Source organism: Phalacrocorax aristotelis, chromosome 4 (assembly GCF_949628215.1).
Source record: "Phalacrocorax aristotelis chromosome 4, bGulAri2.1, whole genome shotgun sequence".
NCBI classification, from domain to species: domain Eukaryota; kingdom Metazoa; phylum Chordata; class Aves; order Suliformes; family Phalacrocoracidae; genus Phalacrocorax; species Phalacrocorax aristotelis.
The window spans coordinates 83847460-83866517 of record NC_134279.1 but is presented as its reverse complement, the minus strand read 5'-3'; the positions used below and the strand labels follow the sequence as shown (position 1 = coordinate 83866517).

The 19058-nt window shown below is 62.1% G+C and overlaps 1 protein-coding gene across 9 annotated transcripts in view; it reads left to right on the top strand.

The window, feature by feature from the left end:
• The first annotated feature begins 482 nt into the window (after window positions 1–482).
• Window positions 483–19058, top strand: part of DYSF (dysferlin) — a 105473-nt gene continuing 86897 nt past the window's right edge. For 3 of the 9 annotated variants that reach the window (XM_075092281.1, XM_075092276.1, XM_075092280.1), the window contains exons 1-21: window positions 2774–2928; window positions 5104–5159; window positions 5883–5974; window positions 9028–9133; window positions 9723–9837; window positions 9984–10177; window positions 10338–10466; window positions 11206–11268; window positions 11446–11496; window positions 11588–11618; window positions 12498–12613; window positions 12825–12951; window positions 13266–13369; window positions 14282–14350; window positions 14433–14476; window positions 14621–14703; window positions 16065–16106; window positions 16812–16927; window positions 17241–17354; window positions 17657–17834; window positions 18478–18602. In XM_075092281.1, the coding sequence (XP_074948382.1) occupies window positions 2835–2928; window positions 5104–5159; window positions 5883–5974; window positions 9028–9133; window positions 9723–9837; window positions 9984–10177; window positions 10338–10466; window positions 11206–11268; window positions 11446–11496; window positions 11588–11618; window positions 12498–12613; window positions 12825–12951; window positions 13266–13369; window positions 14282–14350; window positions 14433–14476; window positions 14621–14703; window positions 16065–16106; window positions 16812–16927; window positions 17241–17354; window positions 17657–17834; window positions 18478–18602 (2049 nt within the window). In that variant the 5' untranslated portion in view covers window positions 2774–2834. Of the gene's footprint in view, window positions 610–2773; window positions 2929–5103; window positions 5160–5882; window positions 5975–9027; window positions 9134–9722; window positions 9838–9983; window positions 10178–10337; window positions 10467–11205; window positions 11269–11445; window positions 11497–11587; window positions 11619–12497; window positions 12614–12824; window positions 12952–13265; window positions 13370–14281; window positions 14351–14432; window positions 14477–14620; window positions 14704–16064; window positions 16107–16811; window positions 16928–17240; window positions 17355–17656; window positions 17835–18477; window positions 18603–19058 lie in introns of those variants that run through there. The other 6 variants (XM_075092282.1, XM_075092278.1, XM_075092284.1 and 3 more) reach the window with 3 other exon arrangements.

Genomic DNA, 19058 nt, shown 5'->3' with positions numbered 1-19058 from the left:
GGCTGCGGCTCCCCATGCCGCAGCACTGACACCCACCGCCGTGGGCCAAACCCCATTTGGGGTCTCTGGGGAGTTTCTTGTGGATAGCGAGCGAAAGTAAGAGTAATTCATGGCCCTCCCGCAGGGGAGTGGATCCCCTTTACCTGTTCCCTTTGGGGGGGGGTCGGACCCGAACCCCCTTGTCCCCTTTGGGGAGGGGTCGGACCCGAACCTCTTTGCCTGTCCCGCTTGGGGGGTTCAGACTCAGTCCCCCCCCGCCCCCGCGGGGTCCCCATGGGGGGAACTCACCTGCCCTTGCTGCCGGGGAGGTGTCAGCCCCCCGCCCCCCCCAAATCCATCCTCCTGGGGGGCTTCACCAGCCCCCTCCAAGGCCGTAGAGGGGGTGTCTCCCACTCCTGCCCCGCCTGCGGGGCCGCATCCAGCGCTCGTTCCCCTTTAAGAGAGGCGGGCACGGGGCGGGGGGGCGGCGGGTACCGGGGGGTGCAGCGGGGCGGCGGGCGGGAGGCGGCCGGGCCGGGGCGATGCTCCGGGTCTTCATCCTCCACGCGGAAAATGTCCGCACGCCGGACGCGGACATCAGCGATGCCTATTGCTCCGCCGGCTTCGGAGGTGGGGGCCGGGGGGCTGCGGGGGAGGGGGGGGTTTGCACCGGTGGGGGGGGCGGTATTTTGCACCGAGGGGGTCGCACCGGGCTGTGTCCCGGCGGCGGGGACGGTGCTGAAAACTGGGGGGGTGTGTGGTGCATCCCCCCCCCAAGACGGTGTGCATTGTCCACGCACACCCCCCCCACGTAAGCAGTGGGTGTTTGGGGGACCCCCTGCTCACCACCACCCCCACCCCCCCGCAGTCCCGGGCTCCCTCCTTACCGGGGGGGGGCAAAGCCGCCGCTGTGCGGGGGGGCGGGGGGACATAGCTGAGCGGTGACAGCACCCGCGGCAGCCCGGGCTATTTCTGGCCTCTGCCTCTCGCTTGGGGGGGGGGGGGGGCGGCGATTGCGGGGGGCCCCGGCACCGGGGGGACGCGGTGGGGGCTGCCTCCCCTCCCCCCCCGTGGGCGAGGGTGGCCGGGGCCGGTTGTGCGTTGGGGACCTGCTGGACCCCCGACCTCACGCACCCCAAGAGCCCCCACTGCCCCCCCCCCAAGCCATGTCCGTCAGCCGGGGATTTATCCTTGCCCCACCCGGCACCGCAGCACCCCACGGCCGAGCTCTGCTGTGTCCCCCCCACGGGGTGACAGTGCCTGGGGCTGGGCAGGGGGCTGGGGGGGCTCTGCTGGGTCCCCCATCCCCTGAGGGATTGTGTCCCCGGCCCTGGGAGACACAAGCTGTGATCTCCGGGCACCCATCGGTGCGAGTGGGGGTCCCAAACCCCCCCAAAGGGGTGACGAGAGGCACGAGGTGGGTTGTGGTACGTCACAGCTGTTTGCAGCGCTCTGGGCCTCCTTGGGATGAAAAAGCGATTTTTTGGGGCTTGCGGAAAAGGGTGAGATGAGCAGGAGAAGGGAACCTGTGCGTCAGCACCCTTTGAGCTTGCGTCTCCCGCAGTGGTGCCTGGCTCTGCACTGGGGGACACCCCCCCCTTTCCCCCTGCCGCGGTGTCCCCTGTCCCCCTGCCACGGTGTCCCCACGCGTGGTGACGGCCGTGGGAAGCCCCTCGGCTGCTGGGCCTGCGCAGCAGCTTCTCCCTTCCCATGTGCCAGCCGGCAGCGCGCAGGGCTGGGACAAGGGGACCGTGCCCCCCCCAGCTGCTAGGCCTGGTGCTGGGGGGGCTCGGAGCCCCTGCCCGGCAGCGGTACCCCCCCAGCCCCCCCGTGCTGGCGTGTCCCCAGTGGTGTGGAATCCCCGGCTCTGGGAGCTCCCTACCTTCCACCATCCCTGGGGGGCAGCAGCCCCAGGCTCCGGCTGCTCCAGTGTCCCCAGCGTCCTGCACGTGTGACCGCCCCCCGCGTCCCGCTGTTCCCCCATCCCCGGTGGTGGTTCCTCCGCGGCTTCCGCTGCTCGGGCACCCCTGCAGCTCGCGGCACCCCTGGGGCCAGGCCCTTCGTCACCCCCAGCTTGCAGCATCCCCACATCCCCGTGCTTTTGCCCCCTTGGGGCTCGCAGCCTCCCCAGTGCTCGGATCCTCGGGGTTCGCAGCATCCCTGGGTGTCAGTGATTTGTTTATCATCCATGGGGTTCGCAGCACCCCGAGTCCCGGTGCTGGGGCACCCTCAGAGCCTGCAGCATCCCTGGGTGTCGGTGACTTATTTACCATGCCCAGGACTTGCGGCATCCCCAGATTCTGGTGATTTATTTTCCATCCGTAGGGTTCGCAGCACCCTGAGCCCCAGTGATGTATTTACCATCCCCAGGCCCTGCAGCTTTCTGGATCCCGGTGCTTGGGCATCCTCCGGGTTCAGTGGTTTAATTTACCACCTCTGGGGTTTGCAGCATGCCCGGATCCCAGTGCTCGAGCATCCCCGGGGTTCACAGCATCCCTGGATCCTGGTACTTGAGCATCCTCGGGGTTTGAGGATTTAATTTACCATCCCCAGGACTCACAGCATCCCGGGATCCTGGTGATTTATTTTCCACCCTCGGGGTTCGCAGCCCCCCAGGGTGTCGGTGATTTAATTTGCCGCCCCCGGAGCTCGCAGCATCCCTGCTTCCTCGGGTTTTTTTTGGCATTCCCGAGGCTCCCGGCTCTTGCAGCCTCCGGAGCTGCCGCGCCGAGGCGCTCCGTGTCCCCTCCCGCCGGGGGAGGGCCGGGCCGGGGGAGGCGGTGATGGGGGGGCCGGATCCTACCCGGGGCCGAGCCCTCTTTGGCCTGGCCGTGCCCTTGCTCCATCGCCCAGCCATGCTGCGTTGCTTGCTCCAACGAGCCAGCCACCTCCCCAACTTGGAGAAAGGGGACAAGCAAAGTGACCCGGTGGCCAGCCTGACTTTTCGAGGTGAGGGGACCCCAAATCTGGGCTGGGGTGGGCAGGATCGGTGCTTTGCCAGACTCTTGGCTGCTTTTGCAGCCCCCCTGCAGCAAAACCCGGCTTCTGCGGGGCGCCCAGCCAGGACATATGCCCTGGCTGGGCGCCCCGCAGAAGCCGGGCTTTGCTAAGCTCCATCCTTGTCCTAAATCCTTGCAAAATTCCCCCCCCTCCGCCCCGCACCCCACTACAGAGCACATCGTAGCCCCCTCCATCCCCACCTTCTGATGCATCCCCGTGCCACGCTTGCACGTGTGATGCTGCCGTGTCCGAGGTTCCTGGGGCTGGGCTGCGAATCTTACCACTTTTTCACTCTATTCTTTCACTTTATCGCTCTTCCTCCGTGATTTTGGGGTGCGCAGGGTCGTGGGGGATGGTGAGAAATGCCATAGCGGGGATTTTTCCCAGGGTGGGGGGACTTGGGGACGGTCATTTAGTGCCGTTACACAGCGTGACAGCATCTAGAAATGATGGGGTGAGCCCCGGCAAAGAGCAGGACCTGGCTTTGCTGCAGGGTGCTCCACCCTTGGGTGCTCTCCGTCGCTCTTGTGCTTTGCTCTCGTTAAGATTTTTTAATTACCAATAAGACTGACATGAATGACCCCTCATCTAGGAGTTACCCCATTGCCGTGGGCACCAGAGGATGGAGGTGCCGGGAAGCGAGCGCTGCCTTTGCACCTCGAAAGCGCTCGCTGGAGGATGTCCCTTCTTTTTGTTTTTTTTTTGGCAGCCGTTTCCTGGCAGTAGAAAATATCCATTTTTAGAAAAAAAAAATAAAGGAAAGAGATGAGTGGTTTCTGACCCAGCCTTTCCTGTCCTGTGTGGGGTGGATGGGGGGGGAGCGGTGCTGCCAGCCCCTGCCCAGCCGGCTCCGCTCGCTGCCGGCTCCGGGACCCCTCGCGTCTCCATCCCGCGGTGGGTGCTGGGGGTTTCAGCCCAGGGTGGGCTCCATCCATCCGCTGCCGGGGTGGAAAGCAGCTCCCGTTAGCCAAATCACGGTCCTGAGAGCGTGGGGGGGAATTCCAGGGCTCTGCGTCCCATGAAGGTGAGGCATAAGCAGGAGACGTGCCTTAAATCGAGGCTATTTGACGTCTGTGGGTGATGCTCTCCGGAGGCGCGGTGTCAGCGCGATGGCAGCTCTGCTTCCCTCCCGGCCCCAGCCCGGCGCCGGCGGCCGCGTCGGCTCGGGGCGGAAGGTTTAAAATCTGAAATAGGAAAAGTTTAATTTAGCGATACTAAAACAAACAAGCAGAAAATGAGAATATTTTGAGAGAGCGGCTTGGCCTCCCCGCCAGCCCTGCGTGCCATATCCACAGCCCGGGGTACCTATATATATCCATAGGGGCCTGCAGGGCGCTGGGCTGGCATCCCCCGGGGTTTGAGTCATGGCTATTGTTCGGCTCTTCCTTTTCCTTTTCCCCCCGGTCCCTCCTGTGATGCAGCCCCTTGAGACCGAGCGGGCGTTCGGCCCGTTTTTGGTGTGACACGAGGGTTGTGGTTTCAGGGTGCGGCTGGCGGGGGATGTCCTCGGGCAGGGCTGGAGCCCCCCAGTGCCAGGGCTCCCCGGGATGTTGGTTTTGGGCTGCTTTTTTTACCTGCTGCCGCCTGATGCCGCTCCTCGGGCCAGCCGCGGTCCCGTCCCTGCAGAGCGGGTGACGGCATCCCCGTCCGCATCTTTTGGGGGTGTCAGTGGGCGAAGCCCCCGCCCGGTCAGTGTGATCCGACCCCTCTCACGGGGGCTCTGCGTCCCGTCTGGGGCTGTGCCGATGGAGGGAGGAGGGTGGCTGGGTCCCCCGCAGCACCTTCCAGCCCCAAAACCCAGCTGGCAGCCTGTGGGAGCCTCCCCTCTGCCCTGCTCCTGGGGAAACTGAGGCACGGCACAGGGAGGTGACTCGCCCGGGGTTTTCCAGCAAGGCTCGTATGGGGCTGGGGCTCAAAGCGGGGTCCCGGAGCCCGTCTGTGCCCAGCCCAGCCTGTGCGCAAGGAGCAGGGCCTGATCCTGCTCCTGGGAGCTGTGGGTGTCGCTGAAGGGTCTCAACCCCACCTGTGTTTGGGGGTGGGGTGGGTGTGTGACCAGAATTTTGGGGTCTTTCCCTATGGTTTGGTGGGGAAAACGGTCTGACCCGTGTTTGTTGCTCCCCGCAGGTGTGAAGAAGAGGACTAAAGTCATCAAGAACAACGTGAACCCTGTATGGAACGAGGTGAGGCTGGCCCCAGCCCCATCCCTGTCCCTGCGGGGAGCCGGGGGACACGGGGGACAGCCCAGCGAAGTGCCCCAAGCTTGGGGGGCCCCGGTGATGCCCCAGGGCTGCCACCCCACAAAGGGTTTGGGCATGGTCCCCATCACAGGTGGCTTTGCATCCGCAATTCCCAGCACCGGCATCGGAGGAGTGGGGCTGAGCCAGCTCCGTGCGGACCTTTGCTCCAGCCTCTTCCCCTTTCATCAAGATCTTATCAGGGCTAAACACGCACATTAAAAGAAGCTGTTTAAAAATATTGCAGCTCGAGGGGAAAACAAGTGTGTTTTACTCATCAGCCTGGCCCAGGGGAGGATATTTTTTCCAGCACCTTCTTCCTTCTAACCCTGATCTGTGCTTTCACGGCTCCAAATGAGAAAGAAAAGGGTTTTGGTGAGGAAACTCACGCTGTTTTGGTGCAGGAACGCTGCGTGCCGGCTCCCCGTGGTTTCTCCTTCACTTTTAATCCATGATGGGGGGAAGGCCTTTGCCCGTGGTATATTTTTCCTGTGGGTCTGCTGGGGAGTTTTGCTCGGGGCACGCGTGGTGCCGAGGTTTGTGCTGTCAGCGCCGTGATGGTGAAGCGGGTCCGGGGCTTTGGTTCTCCTCCGAGAGCCCCCGCACGGTGCCGGAGCAGGTCGATGCCTGGTCAGGTGCTGATCCCAGCTCCCATCTCCTCCCCTCCAGGGCTTCGAGTGGGACCTGAAGGGAGCTCCCCTGGACCCGGGCGCCGAGCTCACCGTCGTCGTGAAAGACCATGAGACCATGGGGAGAAACAGGTGGGAGAAGCATCGGGCGCCGGGCGTGAGCCCCCTGCCCTGCTCCCATCACCAGCACAGCCCGTGCACTCCCGAGGCTTTGCACAAGGGGGGTTTGGGGGGGCAGCGAGGGGATCTGGGCTCTCCCCAGGGCTCCCCGCGTTGCTCCCTGCTGCCGGCCACCCTTTGCAGCGGGGGCGGCTGGTGGGAGGCGAGAGCCGCATTTCTGGGCTCCTTTGCTCAAAGGCCGGGGAGAAAAATCCAGCCTTTGAGGGCAGGGAGCACACAGGGACCCTTGTGCCCGCCGCCGCCCCCGGGCTGCTGCGCCGGCGCGGCCGCCTGCCCCGGGAGCAGCGCCGGCGCCGCGAGGCCCTGGTGATGGGCGCTTGGCCGGGGAGGTGTGAGATGGCAGCCAAGCTCCTTTCCCGAACAGGCTTTGCTGGTGGGGCTGGGAAGGGCGGTGTTTGCAAAACAAATGGCCCCAGGCAGCTTCCTTTCTCACGGGTGCCCCCCGCTCCGGGACGGGGGAGGTTCCCCCACGGGGTCGGGGTCTCCCTCCTCGCAGCGGCTGCATTGGGAAGGAAGGTGAGAGCAGACGGTGATGCCGCCTCCAGCCCTGGGACACCGAGCCCGGCCACCCCCTGGCAACCTGCGCCTGCGTGCGGGGCTCCCCTGGCCGCGATCGCTGCTTGTGCAAGGGAAAAAAATATAGGAAGCGATTAACTTTTCGGCAGCGGAGGGTGGGACCCCGCTGCCCTGCTCTGGCGGGGATGGGGGGGACGGCCCCAGCGTGAAGGATCCCATTTCCAGGGCAGGAGCCAATGCTGGATTAGCTCTTGGACCGGAGGCCAAGGGAGGTGGAAACTGGGTCCAGTCCAGCTCAGTGGCGTTGTGTGTCTCTATAAATAACAAGGGGAGGACAGGGGAAGGGTCCCGGCTCCCAGCGCAGGGAGATTTTGTCTGCCTGCATAGAGAGCAGCCGCTTGGCCGCGACCCGCAGGGATCACGATGCTCTCACGAGTGGTCCCCTCTCTGCAACAAAAGTGATGGTGGATTTTTTGCTTTTCCTTCCCTTGGGAGAAAACACCAGCCTGCCCGTCCCCACGGGCGCTGCAACCCCCCAGCGGGGCAATCACCGCTGACCAGCAATTAATGCCCTGTCTCGGCTGCTGTTGCCGTCTGAAATCACAGGGTCAAAGAATGGCTTGGGTTGGAAGGGACTTCAAAGATCACCTAGTCCAACCTCCTGCCATGGGCAGGGGCACCTTCAACTAGCCCAGGCTGCTCAAAGCCCCATCCAACCCAACCTTGAGCACTTCCAATGACGGGGCATCCACAGCTTCTCTGGGCAGCCTGCTCCGGCGTCTCACCGGCCTCATCGTAACGTATTTCTTCTTTATGTCTAATCTCAACCTATCCTCTTTCAGTTTAAAACTGTTGCTCCTTGTCCTGTCACTCAGGCCCTGGTAAAGAGTCTCTTTCTGTCTTTCCTATCATCCCCCTTCACGTATTGGAAGGCGGCAATAAGGTCTCCCCGCAGCCTTCTCTTCCCCAGGCTGCCCAACCCCAGCTCAGCCTCTCTCCACAGCGGAGGGGCTCCAGCCCTCGGAGCATTTCCGTGCCCCCTCTGGCCCCGCTCCATCAGGCCCGTGTCTGTCCTGCGCTGGGGACCCCAGAGCTGGGGGCGGCGCTGCAGGGGGGTCTCAGGAAAGCGGAGCAGAGGGGCAGGACCCCCTCCCTCGCCCTGCTGGGGATGCAGCCCAGGACACAGCTGGCTTTCCAGGCTGTGAGCGCACATGGCCGGCTCACGTCCAGCTTTTCATCCACCAGCACCCCCGCGTCCTTCTCCGCAGGGCTGTGCTCAATCCCGTCATCCCCCAGCCTGTGCTGGTACTGGGGATTGCCCCGACCCACGTGCAGGACCTTGCACTTGGCCTTGTTCAACCTCGTGAGGTTCATGTGGGCCGCTTCTTGAGCTTGTCCAGGTCCCTGTGGATGGCACCCCATCCCTCGAGTGAGCCACCCGCACCGCTCAGCTTGGTGTCATCTGCAAAGCTGCGGAGGGTGCACTTGATGCCACTGCGTCAATGATGATGATGTTAAATAGTATTTCTCCTGGTATGGGCCATGGAGGACCACCACTCATTACTGCTCTCCTCTTGGACATCGAGCCATTGAGGGTTAACTCTTCGGACGCAGCCATCCAGCCAATTCCTGATCCATCTAAGGGTCCATTCTTCCAACCCATATCCCTCCAGTTTAGAGGTATGAACGCTGTGGGGGACCGCACCGAAGGCCTCACAGAAGCCCAGGTAGATGACATCGGTAGCTCTGCCTTTGTCCACCGATGCGGTCACTCCATAGTAGGCGGCCGGTGAAGCAGTCAGGCACAATTTGCCCGTCGTGAGGGCACGCTGGCTGCCTCTAATCACCTCCCTGCCTTCCCGATGTTTTGACATGTCTTCCAGGAGGATCTGCTCCATGAGCTTGTCGTGCTGTCAGGACGGCACAAAGGGGTTTGAGGGCTTTCCTGGCTTTGGCCAGTCCTGGTCTGTGGGGGAGCCGGCACTGCTGGCTGGGGCAGGAGGTGGCACGGTGCAGGAAGGATTAACCAGAAGCACAGCACCAGGGAGGTGCTGAAACTCAGTAGGGGAAAATCAGTTTTTTGGTGGGTTAAAGTCCTCCTGGATGATGGTGGCACACAGACACCAGCCTTGGATGCCAGCTCTCATCTCATCTGCCTCCAGGGAAGGCCCTGACCCCTCGTGTCTCTGTTTTCTCCATTGGCAAAGAAAAACCCATCAGCCCTTTGGCTTCTGGCTCCCGGTTCCTCAGCATAGACTTTTAGGAGCTTTCCCCTGATAAAAAGGGGATGAAGTCCCCTGAGATGCTCGTCCCGGTTGTCTCACCTGGGCTGGGTCTGAGTCACCTGGTGCCCGTTCGTGTCCTCCCCAGGCAGCTGCCAGACGGGGGTGCTGGCAGGGGTCCCCCCTCTGTCCCTGCCCTCCGGGTCTGCGCCAGCCGCGGCCCCTTGGCCCCTTCCTCTGCTGACCCCCGTCGCTCTTCGCCCCCAGGTTTTTGGGAGAAGCCCGAGTGCCGCTGCGAGATGTCCTCTCCTCCCCCAGCCTGGCGGCCTCCTACAACCTCCCCTTGCTGGACACCAAGAAGCAGAGCACTGGGGTGAGTCCTTGCGCGGGGACCAGTCAGGCCAGTCTGAGCAGCGTCCCTTCCAGTTGCAGCTCCCAGTTTGGGAACCAGTTTGAGCAATGCCCCTTCCAGTTGCAGCTCCCAGTTGGAGACCAGTTATCCTATCCTGGGCTCTTTGGCGTTGACATTTACCTTTCAAGGAGCAAAACCGGAGGCTCAGGCGGGGAGCACCGGGGCAGCGCTCGCAGCCCGTTCCAGCCCTTCCTGCAGTCCCGTCTCCGCGAGCCTTTCCCTGGCTCTGCCTCGGCATCTCCCTCCCTCCCGCTCCCTTCCCAGCGGATGCAGCGTCCGGCCCCGGCTCGGCCTGGGGCTGCCACCTAGCGGGACGGGGAGCGAGGGGCCACCCCGCTGGGACCCCGCACGCCCCTGTGCCCCCGTGGGCGCTGGGACACCTCTCCCTGCTCTGGCCCTTTTGTCCCCGGCATTTGCCAAGTTGCTGCCACTTTTTCGGCTGCATCCCCCACCCCCGGGCAGAACATCGCGGGTGGCGTCGGCACCGAGGCTCGGGCCCCACGACAGTGTTTCTGAACACCCGTATAATGATTACTTCCTTTTTTTCCAGGCTTTCCTCATCCTGCAAGTGTCCTACATCCCCCCACCGGGAGCTGCCCCCCTCTTTCCCCCTCCGGCCCCCCCTGAGCCAGCACCGGCTGCTTCTGAGCCTGACACGGTCACTGGTAACCAGAAACCTTCGTGTGTAGCACTGGGGGAGATGTGTCCCCCCTTAGCACCACGTTTTTTGCAGCTAGACCCCTCACCCTGCGGTCCCACAACCCAACCCCATGTTCCTCATGTCCCCTGTCTCCTTTCTCACCCCGTGCAGAGACGGCTGGAGAGGAGGAGACGGAGGATCAGGCGGCAACGGGGGATGAGACGGAGCCCTCCTCCTCTTCGGGGCCGCCAGGGTCCGAGCTCCCCTCGCTGCCCCGCAAGCCTCCCACGCACCACATCCAGGGGGTGAAGCGGAGGAAAAGCTCGCCCAAAAAGCCTCTATCCAACAAGCCACAGGACTTCCAGGTGAGATGAAGCTGGTGGGGTTGAGCCTCTCTCCTAAGCCCACCTCCCCAAGGCCTGTCCCTATGTGGGGTTTATCACCTGAGAGGTGCCCCCCAAAGTGCCCATCCCAGGGTAGGACCAGCCCCAGTGACCCACTGCCCTGTCCTGCCTCCCATCCCAGATCAGGGTGAGGGTCATCGAGGGCCGGCAGCTCCCCGGGGTCAACATCAGGCCCGTGGTGAAGGTGACGGCCGCCGGGCAGACCAAGAGGACGAGGATACGCAAAGGCAACAGCCCCTTCTTTGATGAGGTGAGGGGGGGTTCCTGCTCTGGGTGTGCTTGGGGGCACCAGGAAAGGCTCGGGAGCGTTATGGGTTGGGGTCCCGAGTGATGCAAATCCCGGTGCAGCTCAGAGGCTGGCATGTGGCGATGGGGACTGCAATGGGAGAGAAGCTCAAACACCAGGAGGAAGTCACGGCGAGCCCTTCGGCGGGTCCAGCATCCCCTGCCCCCTTGCAGGGCTCATCTTGGTCACCTTCCTGAGGTGACTCGTGTCCCAGAGCCCCCAGTGGCATCCTGGTGGCCTGTCCTGGGCAGGGATGCACACGGGCAGGGGTGGGCAACGCAGCCGGCCGTGCAGGATGGGTACGCTCGGACAGCCGCAGGCCGCTTGTCCCCAGCCCTGTCCCCAAAGCGGGTGCTTCAAGCCTGTCTTTTGGGATGTCCCCAAAGCCTGATTCAACCCGCCCCCATGCTTTACTTGGAGACCCTCCCCACCCCCCCAGGAGAGCTGCTCTGGATGTGCTTTTGCAAACCAGCCCAGCAAAAGCAAACTGGAGGATGTTGCTGACCAGGGTGCATCAAAGTCACCCAGCACAGCCCCTTCGGGAGGCTGTGGCTATTAATGGGGTGGGGTCTCACCTAACAGGAGGGGAATAGGCTCCAGCCTGTGGAGTTGTGGGCGTGGGAGGGGCTGGGAGGTGCAGACGTGCCCTGGGGGGAGGCTGGGGCAGACCTCCACCTTGCACCCTCGCCCCTTTTTCTTACAGACCTTCTTCTTCAATGTCTTCGAGTCGCCGGCTGAGTTGTTTGATGCTCCCATCTTCATCACGGTGAGCTTAGGCAAAACCATCCCTGCCCCTTGGGAGGGCTGGGCCGTCGCCCTGTCCCCCTCCCTACGGTCCCCAGGTGAAATGTTCCCCTATTTCCCAGGAGGGCCGGCAGCAGGGTCCTCCTCCCTGGGAGGGTTTGCACTGGATTTACCATTTTCCTTTATTTTCATTCCACAGGTTGTGGACTCTCGGTCTTTCCGGACAGACTCGGTGATCGGGGAGTTTCGGGTACGGCTGCCCTCTCTCCCCTTCCCCCCGTTTCCCACCACGCTGACCCACACGGTGAACGCTGCTATTTCTTTTTTGTTTTGTTGCACAGATGGACGTCGAGACTGTTTACTCGGAGCCAAGTGAGCCCAGCGGGTGGTCGGGGTCCGGGCCAGGCTCACCTCCTTGGCTGGGGGTGGGGGTCGCTTTGGGAAACCCTTTTTTGGGGGCCAAATGTCAGGGAAATGTTCACACGCGTCACAGCTCTCCCATATGGGAACGCAGTCGTGTCCCTGTATCCACCATCGCCACCCATTTCTCTTCCTTTTCCCAAGACCTACGTCCTTGAAGGCTTTCGACTCACTGTGCCACCAGCTCGCTGGCTGAAAGCCCCACCAGCGCAGCCCAGCCCAACTCACTCTTTTTTGTCTTGAGCCTGACTCATTATTTTACCTTTCATCTGTCATTTTATCTCGAAGAAGATAAAATAATGCATATAAAAAATTTCCTACCCTAATCACTGCAGAGAAAAGCTTGCTGATTTCAGCTGTAAAGAGTTAAGATCTACAGGGTAAATCCCTTAATAACATGCTTTAACTTCTGGTCAGCCCTGAACTGGTCAGGCAGTTGGACTAGCTCCCTTCCAGCTGGAATATTCCCTCTCCTCCTTCTCCTTCTCCTTCTTTCTCCTTCTCCTACTCCTTCTTTCTCCTTCTCCTACTCCTACTCCTACTCTGTCTTCTCCTACTCCTTCTTCTTTCTCCTCCATCTCCTCCTTCTCCATCTCCTCCTCCTTCTCCTTCTCCTTTCTCCTTCTCCTTTCTCCTTCTCCTTTCTCCTTTCTCCTTTCTCCTTCTCCTTTCTCCTTCTCCTTCTCCTCCTACTCCGTGTCCTCCTACTCCTCCTCCTACTCCTTCTCCCTCTCCTCTCCATTTAAAAAAACCCACTCAACACCACCCTTGAAGCCACCTCCCTGCGTGTCTGAGGAGAGGTACATGGTCTCAATCTCTTTTCTCCCGTAGAACATGCTTTTCTCAGGAAATGGCTGTTGCTCTCTGACCCGGAGGACTTCTCCGCGGGGGCCAAGGGCTATCTGAAAGTCAGCCTGTTCGTGCTGGGGCCTGGAGATGAAGCTCCTGTGAGTATCGCCCTGGCCATGGTGCAGGGACCCTCCAACCGTGGTACTCCACCGCCCTGGGCCATCAAACCCCACGCCTGTTCCCGGGGAAGCCGCAGCTTTGATTTTCCTCTGTTCTGGGGGCAAGGTGCTGGATTTGGGGGTTTTGCTGCTCATTCCAGGACTTTTGGGAAGCTTGGTCGTGTTTTCCTTTTGTCCTGTTGTCCTGCAGCTGGAGAAGAAGGAGGTCTCTGAAGACAAAGAAGACATTGAGGGCAACCTCCTGCGTCCCACCGGGGTCACCCTGAGAGGGGCTCACTTCTGCCTGAAAATCTTCAAAGCCGAAGACTTGCCCCAGAGTAAGTGTTCCCTTTGCTGGGCTGGAGCGCGCCGGATCCGGCCCTCGGCGTTGCGGCGGGTTGCAACGTGCCGGAGAGGAGTAAGGGCACAGATAAGGAAACCATATCCGTAGCCTTGGCCCAAAGACCTTGCAGATATCAGTTAGTTGCAAGGCACTGGGAGATGTGGTCTTCTACTGGTGCGAACTGGTTTTACCCTCCTGCTCCTCCCCGCCTGGCTCACGGAGATGCGCAGCCGGGCTGGTGGGACGGAGCCGGGGCCATCCGGGCGCCGCCTGCTTCCATGAGCTTTCAGCATCTGGTTCTCTTCCCAGTGGATGACGCCGTCATGGACAACGTCAGGCAGATCTTTGGCTTCGAAAGCAACAAGAAGAACCTGGTCGATCCCTTCGTGGAAGTCAGCTTTGCGGGCAAGACGGTGAGCGGCCGGAGCGGGGCAGCGCCCCGGTCCCTGCGCTGGGACGGCAGCTGTGCACGGGGAAAATTCGGTCCTTCGCTTTGCTGGAGCATTTGCAAAGGTCCCATCAGTCCTTGTCACACCCCATCGTCTTTTCCTCTGCGTCGCGACGTCCTGCAGCCCAGGCGGTGTCCCCAGCCCTGTCCCCGTGTGCGTGGCGCGCTTGGAGCCGTGCGGTGCCCCCGGACACGGTGTGCTGGGCTGCAACGGAGTAATTTCTTCGCTGGGCTCTTCGTGGTGCTGTTGTGTTAAAAATGCGGGTGGCGAGGCTGAGCTCCTGGGGGAAGGGGGATAGCGCGGCAGCGGGAGGTTGTGCCGCTAAGCAAGTGGCTGGCTGTCCCCAACACCACCGAACGTCCCCCCGTGGCCAGCCAGGGTGTGGAGGTGCCTCTGGTGGCTTTGCCATCTGGCTCCTTTTGCTGCCGGGTCCCCTCCAGTGCCTTCACCTAGAAATATACCCGTGAGCTGCCACTTGTCTTTTGATCTGCAGCAGCACTAAAGGGCTGAAAGCTGCCCTGTCTATAAATCTTCCCCTGGGGACAGTGCCCGGGGAGGGGGGGGGACAGGCTCGGGACATTATTCTGAGCAACCACAGCGGGAAGGGGGTGAGTTTCTGGTGGTCCTGGCGGTGGGTGGGGGGTGAGATCCCCGAGCAGCCTGTAGCAACCTCTGCCTCCTGCACAGAGGGTGTTTACCCACGCGATGCAGAGCTCCACCAGGCCACCCATTGAATGGGGTCTGTATTTTGGGGAACCCGAGGCTCTCCAGCTCCACGGACGGGGCGTGCGGCAGCCTTGCTTTGCTGAAGAGCAGCTGTGAGCTGCAAGCGCTGGGGGCGGCGCTGACTTTTCGTCCCCCATCTCGCACCTCCAGCTCTACTCGAGGATCCTGGAGAAGAACGCCAACCCGCAGTGGAACCAGTGCCTGACCCTGCCGGCGATGGTGAGTGCAGGTACCCGCCGCAACCCCCCGCCCGCCCGCCCCCGCTGCCGCTCACCGCTCCTCTTCCTGCCTCTTTTCCCAGTTCCCTTCCATGTGTGAGAAGATGAGGATCCGGGTGACCGACTGGTGAGCAGGGAGGGGGCTCACCGGGGGGCTGCCCGTGCCTGCCCGCGGGGAAAGCTGACCGGGAGGAGTTGCACGGGCAGGGGGAGACCCCACGGGCAAAACTCCCCGGCCCATGGTGCGAGGGCATCACGGGTTGTGTTGCAGGGACCGCCTGACGCACAACGATATCATCGGCACTGCCTACCTCTGCATGTCCAAGATCTCGGCCCCCAGCGGGGAGCTGGAGGGTAAGGGGGCGGGCCGCGGGACGGGATTTCGGGTGCATGGCTGCCGCGGAGCGCTGCATGCTCGTGGCTGGAGATCGGTGTTGGCTCGGAGGATGTCACACTTGCGATGGTCCCCGCCAAGTCGCCGGTGCTGGGGTGGACGCGGGACGGGGTGCTGGGGGTTGCTCTGTCCTGCAGTCTGTGTTCTGGTTGGACCTGGCCTCTCCTGGTTTGTGGTTTTGAAGACCTTCGGCTCCTCGCAGGGGTGTTGGGATGGGAGGCTGCACGGCCATGGTGGGCCGGGGGTTTTGCTTCCTCGTTGTTGCTGCGTGGAGGTGGCTGCCGACCCCTGTGCGGTTGGTGTCACCGGTGCTGGAAGATGCCACGTCCCACCTGTGTGTGCCCCCGCTAGCAGCTCCTCCCTGGGTGGTGTTTAGGGGCTGTCCTGGGGTGGGATGGGGGTTCAGGCCCAGCTGAGGGTGCTGTTTCAAGTCCCAGGGCTTTCTGAAGTGAAGGACCATTGCCGAGGCGCTGGCAGGGATCGGTTGGGTGACACTGACTGTGTCACCCGTGCGGGGAGCTGGGACACTCTTGTGGGGCTCTCGGCAGAGCCACGGCAGGGCCAGGAGCAGAGGCTGCCCCAACCTGCATGAGCATCTCCTGCTGCTGACGAGCTTCGGAGGCATCTGCAACCCCATCGGGACTCCCCTTGCTCTGCTCCCTTTGCTTTGCCCATCTCTGAGACTCTCGGGTGCCCTGCAAACCCCTGCCTCCTCAGGAGCACCCCCACGCCGTAGGGGCACGGGATGGGGCTGGCAGCAGTCGCTGGGGCTTGAGCCCGGTGCAAAGCTGCAGCGGTGTGTCCTGCAGCCCGTGCCCCCCCCGCTGTGCATGCAGGGTACAGAGTTGGGGTGCAGCACTGCTCTCCACTGGGTGCTTGTGTGTCCAGCCCCCATTTTCCCCGGTTAAAGCGTGTCTCCTGGGCTGGTCTGGAGAGAGAGAGAGGGGCCGGGGAGGGAGGAGGTGGCTGCGAGGGGTCAGCCCGGGAGCGGCACAGCCCACGCCACCACTGAGACCTGCTGGCTCCCAAGGAGGCACTGGGGAGCCGCGGCTCCCACCCGCCCCGCGGGCCCATCAAACTTTTGCAACACGCAGAGCATCCTTCAGGGATTCTCAGACCCTCCCGTTTCACTCCAATCCCACAGCCTCCGGGGAGGGCGATAGGGCTATTTAACAACCTCCCCCTTTCTCTCTGTCTCTCTACTGTCTGCTAGCACCAAACGCCCATGAGAGCATCCACCCTCGTTTCCGTAACCCTCCATCCTCCCCTCGCGCTTTTCTGCCAGCCTTTCCTAACCTCTCTCCATTTCTTTGTGCCTCAGATGAGTTTCCTGCTCTCGCGAAGCCTCTGAAGGCCGCAGACCGTACGTCCCCTTAGCCTCTCGGTTTGCGATCACCGCTTGGTAATTGTTTTGCCGGTTCAGCTGCCGTCAGGGCTGGGGCAGCATCGGCTGCGTCGTGCCCGGGCACCTCGGTGGGACGAGGGGACGGCTCCAGCACGGCCTCCCCCCGCCCCGTGGGAGCGGGGAAAGGGCTCCGCCACCCTTCCCCACGGTGGGTTTTTAGTGTCCGTGTCGGGCAGCGATGTCTTCGCGGTACGGTGCGTGTTGTGTGCTGTGCGCAGGGAGCAGCCAGCTCGGGAGCTCAGAGCAGGATCCTGCAAGCGATTTCTGCCCCTTTGCTGCTCCTTCTGCTCGAGGTTTCATAAAAATCAGCCATTCTCCTCCGAGCACTCTCTAACTGCCTTAAGGGGAGCACGGGGCCAGCTCCTCGGCTGGTGTAAATCCCCTACGCTGGTTCGCACCAGCAAAACGATGCTCTCCCTCTCTGGGGACTCTTCCTGGGACCGGGAAGCTCTGTGTCCCCCACGTAGCCCCACACCCACCTTGTCTTTCTCTTGCAAAAAGGTAAGCGGTTGTAGGACTCGAAGGGGGTGAAAAACTGCAGCATTTTGGTGGCCTCCAGCCGCATGTGTGTGGTCCCCGTGGCCCTGCAACGAAGCCCCGCGGGACACGTCCCCGAGGTGCTTTCGGGACTCTCTAATGGCTCTTTTCCCCCACGGTCCCCAGTGGATGATGGGCTTGGGTTCCTGCCGACCTTCGGTCCCTGCTATATCAACCTCTACGGCAGCCCCCGGGAGTTCACCGGCTTCCCCGACCCTTACGAGACGCTCAATTTAGGAAAGGTGAAGTCGGCTTCTTTCCAGCACAGCCTCAACTAAACTACCACCCCTCCTTGCCAAAAGAAAGCTGCTTTTAACCCAAACTGGCCTTGTTATTAGGAGCCTGCACTGCATTTTCTGCCCCTGGCTATTCCCGCTGGCTAAACACCTCCTGATACTGCTCTGTTGCCCCGATGCGCTCTACCTTCGAAGCGCTTGCAGAAACACTTTGCCTGATCTCGCTCCTCTGCAATGAAGCCCACTGAAGGCAAAGGCGGAGCTCGCCTGCGGGGAGGGGGCACTGGGGTTCTGACGCCTCTCCCTGGTCTACCCCAAGGGCGAGGGAGTCGCGTATCGTGGCAGGATGCTGGTGCAGCTGGAGACCAAGCTGGTGGAGCACGTGGAGCAGAAGGTGGAGGACATTTCTGCGGATGACATCCTGCGGGTGGAGGTAATGGGGTCTCTGTGGGGCATCTGACCCCGTGGGCTCTGGGGTCAGCCCTCCGGCGGCACAGCCTGTGGGGCACTGGGGAAGGGTGCTGGTCCTGGGGGGGTGATGTCCCGTGAGCGGTGGCGTGGTCGGTGAGCTCCTGGAGGGTGTCTCCTGCTGCGTTTCCACCCCAAGGTGTCCAGCTTGCTCCATCTGAGCTGCTGCGTGGTAGAGAGCAGACCACGGTGAACATGGAGAGGTGGGAGATTCACCTCAACAGGAGCCTGATCCCAACTCTGGACGCGTTCCTGTGCCTCTTGCAGAAGTACCTGCGCCGTCGGAAGTACTCCCTCTTCGCTGCCTTCTACTCGGCCACCATGCTCCGAGACGTGGACGACGCCATCCAGTTTGAGGTCAGCATCGGCAACTACGGCAACAAATTTGACAACACCTGCCTGCCCTTGGCCTCCACCACGCAGTACAGCCGGGCCGTTTTTGATGGTGAGCGACATGGGGGTGACCGAGCTCTGGGACGGGCTGCCCGGGGAGGGTGTGGAGCCTCCATCCTTGGAGATACTCAAAACCCAACTGGACGTGGTCCTGGACAACCTGTTCGAGGTGACCCTGCTTGAGCAGGGCTTGGACAAGATGATCTCCAGAGGTTCTTGTCCACCTCAGCCATGCTGAGAAGGGGGAATATGTGACTGGGGAGGGGCGGGGAAGCCAGGACTACCTCTCTCAGCTCTGTGCTGGCTTGGAGTGGTTTTTGGGCAGCACCTTGGCACTAACAGTGCCCATTTCTCTTCAAGGAAGAGCCAGTGCTTTGGGGTGGCCTTTCCCTGGCTCCTGTGGGGCTCTTGCTTTGGCGTGAGATGTTCCCACCCCGCTGGGGCTGTTCTGCTGGCTTCTGGCCTCATTGCTGTGCAGGAGCTGCTGCAGCCGTGGAGGTTGATGCACATCCCGTTGGACCTTGGTGTGCATTGCTCTGTTGCACGTGGGTTTGGGGAACATAATTCCCATCCTCTTGCTCTAAAAGAGCCCCAGAGATGGGCTTCTGCCCAAGGCCAAATGCTGCTCCAGTCCTGAGGAGCGGGCCCCCCGTCACCCCAGCATCACGAGCTCACCAGCGTGCTGTGCCCTCCAGGTTGTCAGTATTACTACCTGCCCTGGGGCAACGTGAAGCCTGTGGTGGTGTTGTCATCCTACTGGGAAGATATCAGCTATCGAACTGATGCCCAAAACCTCCTGCACCACGCAGCAGACAGGCTGGTGAGTGCCACGATGGCAGGGAACATTGTCCACCTCCTTTCTGCATCCTGCCTGGAGGGACAGGGAGGCGACGGAGGTCATCTCCAGGCTGGGTCAGGTTTGGGGTTTGATGGCTCTTGGGCTCTGCAGGGGAAATCCGTGGGCGTCCCGGGTGCCCTGCTGAGCCCCTGGAGGGGTGGAGGGAAAGGGACCCCCCACATCCCCGCGGGGGTAAGAGCGGGGTGTGAACGCATCGCTTTGCCGTGCCACCCACCTGCCTACTGATGCAGGCGCAGGAGGCAAGGACCGTCCTTCAGCTCCTGAGTTATTTATGGGCTTTCTCGCTATATTTCACTGCTGTTTCCCCTGGAGCTCCAACAGGAGCAAAACCAGCAGTGCAGAGCCCTGGTAGGACCCAGGCTGGAGTTTCTGATGGCGGGGAGCAGCCCCAGGCACTCGCTGCGAGGGTCCTGGATG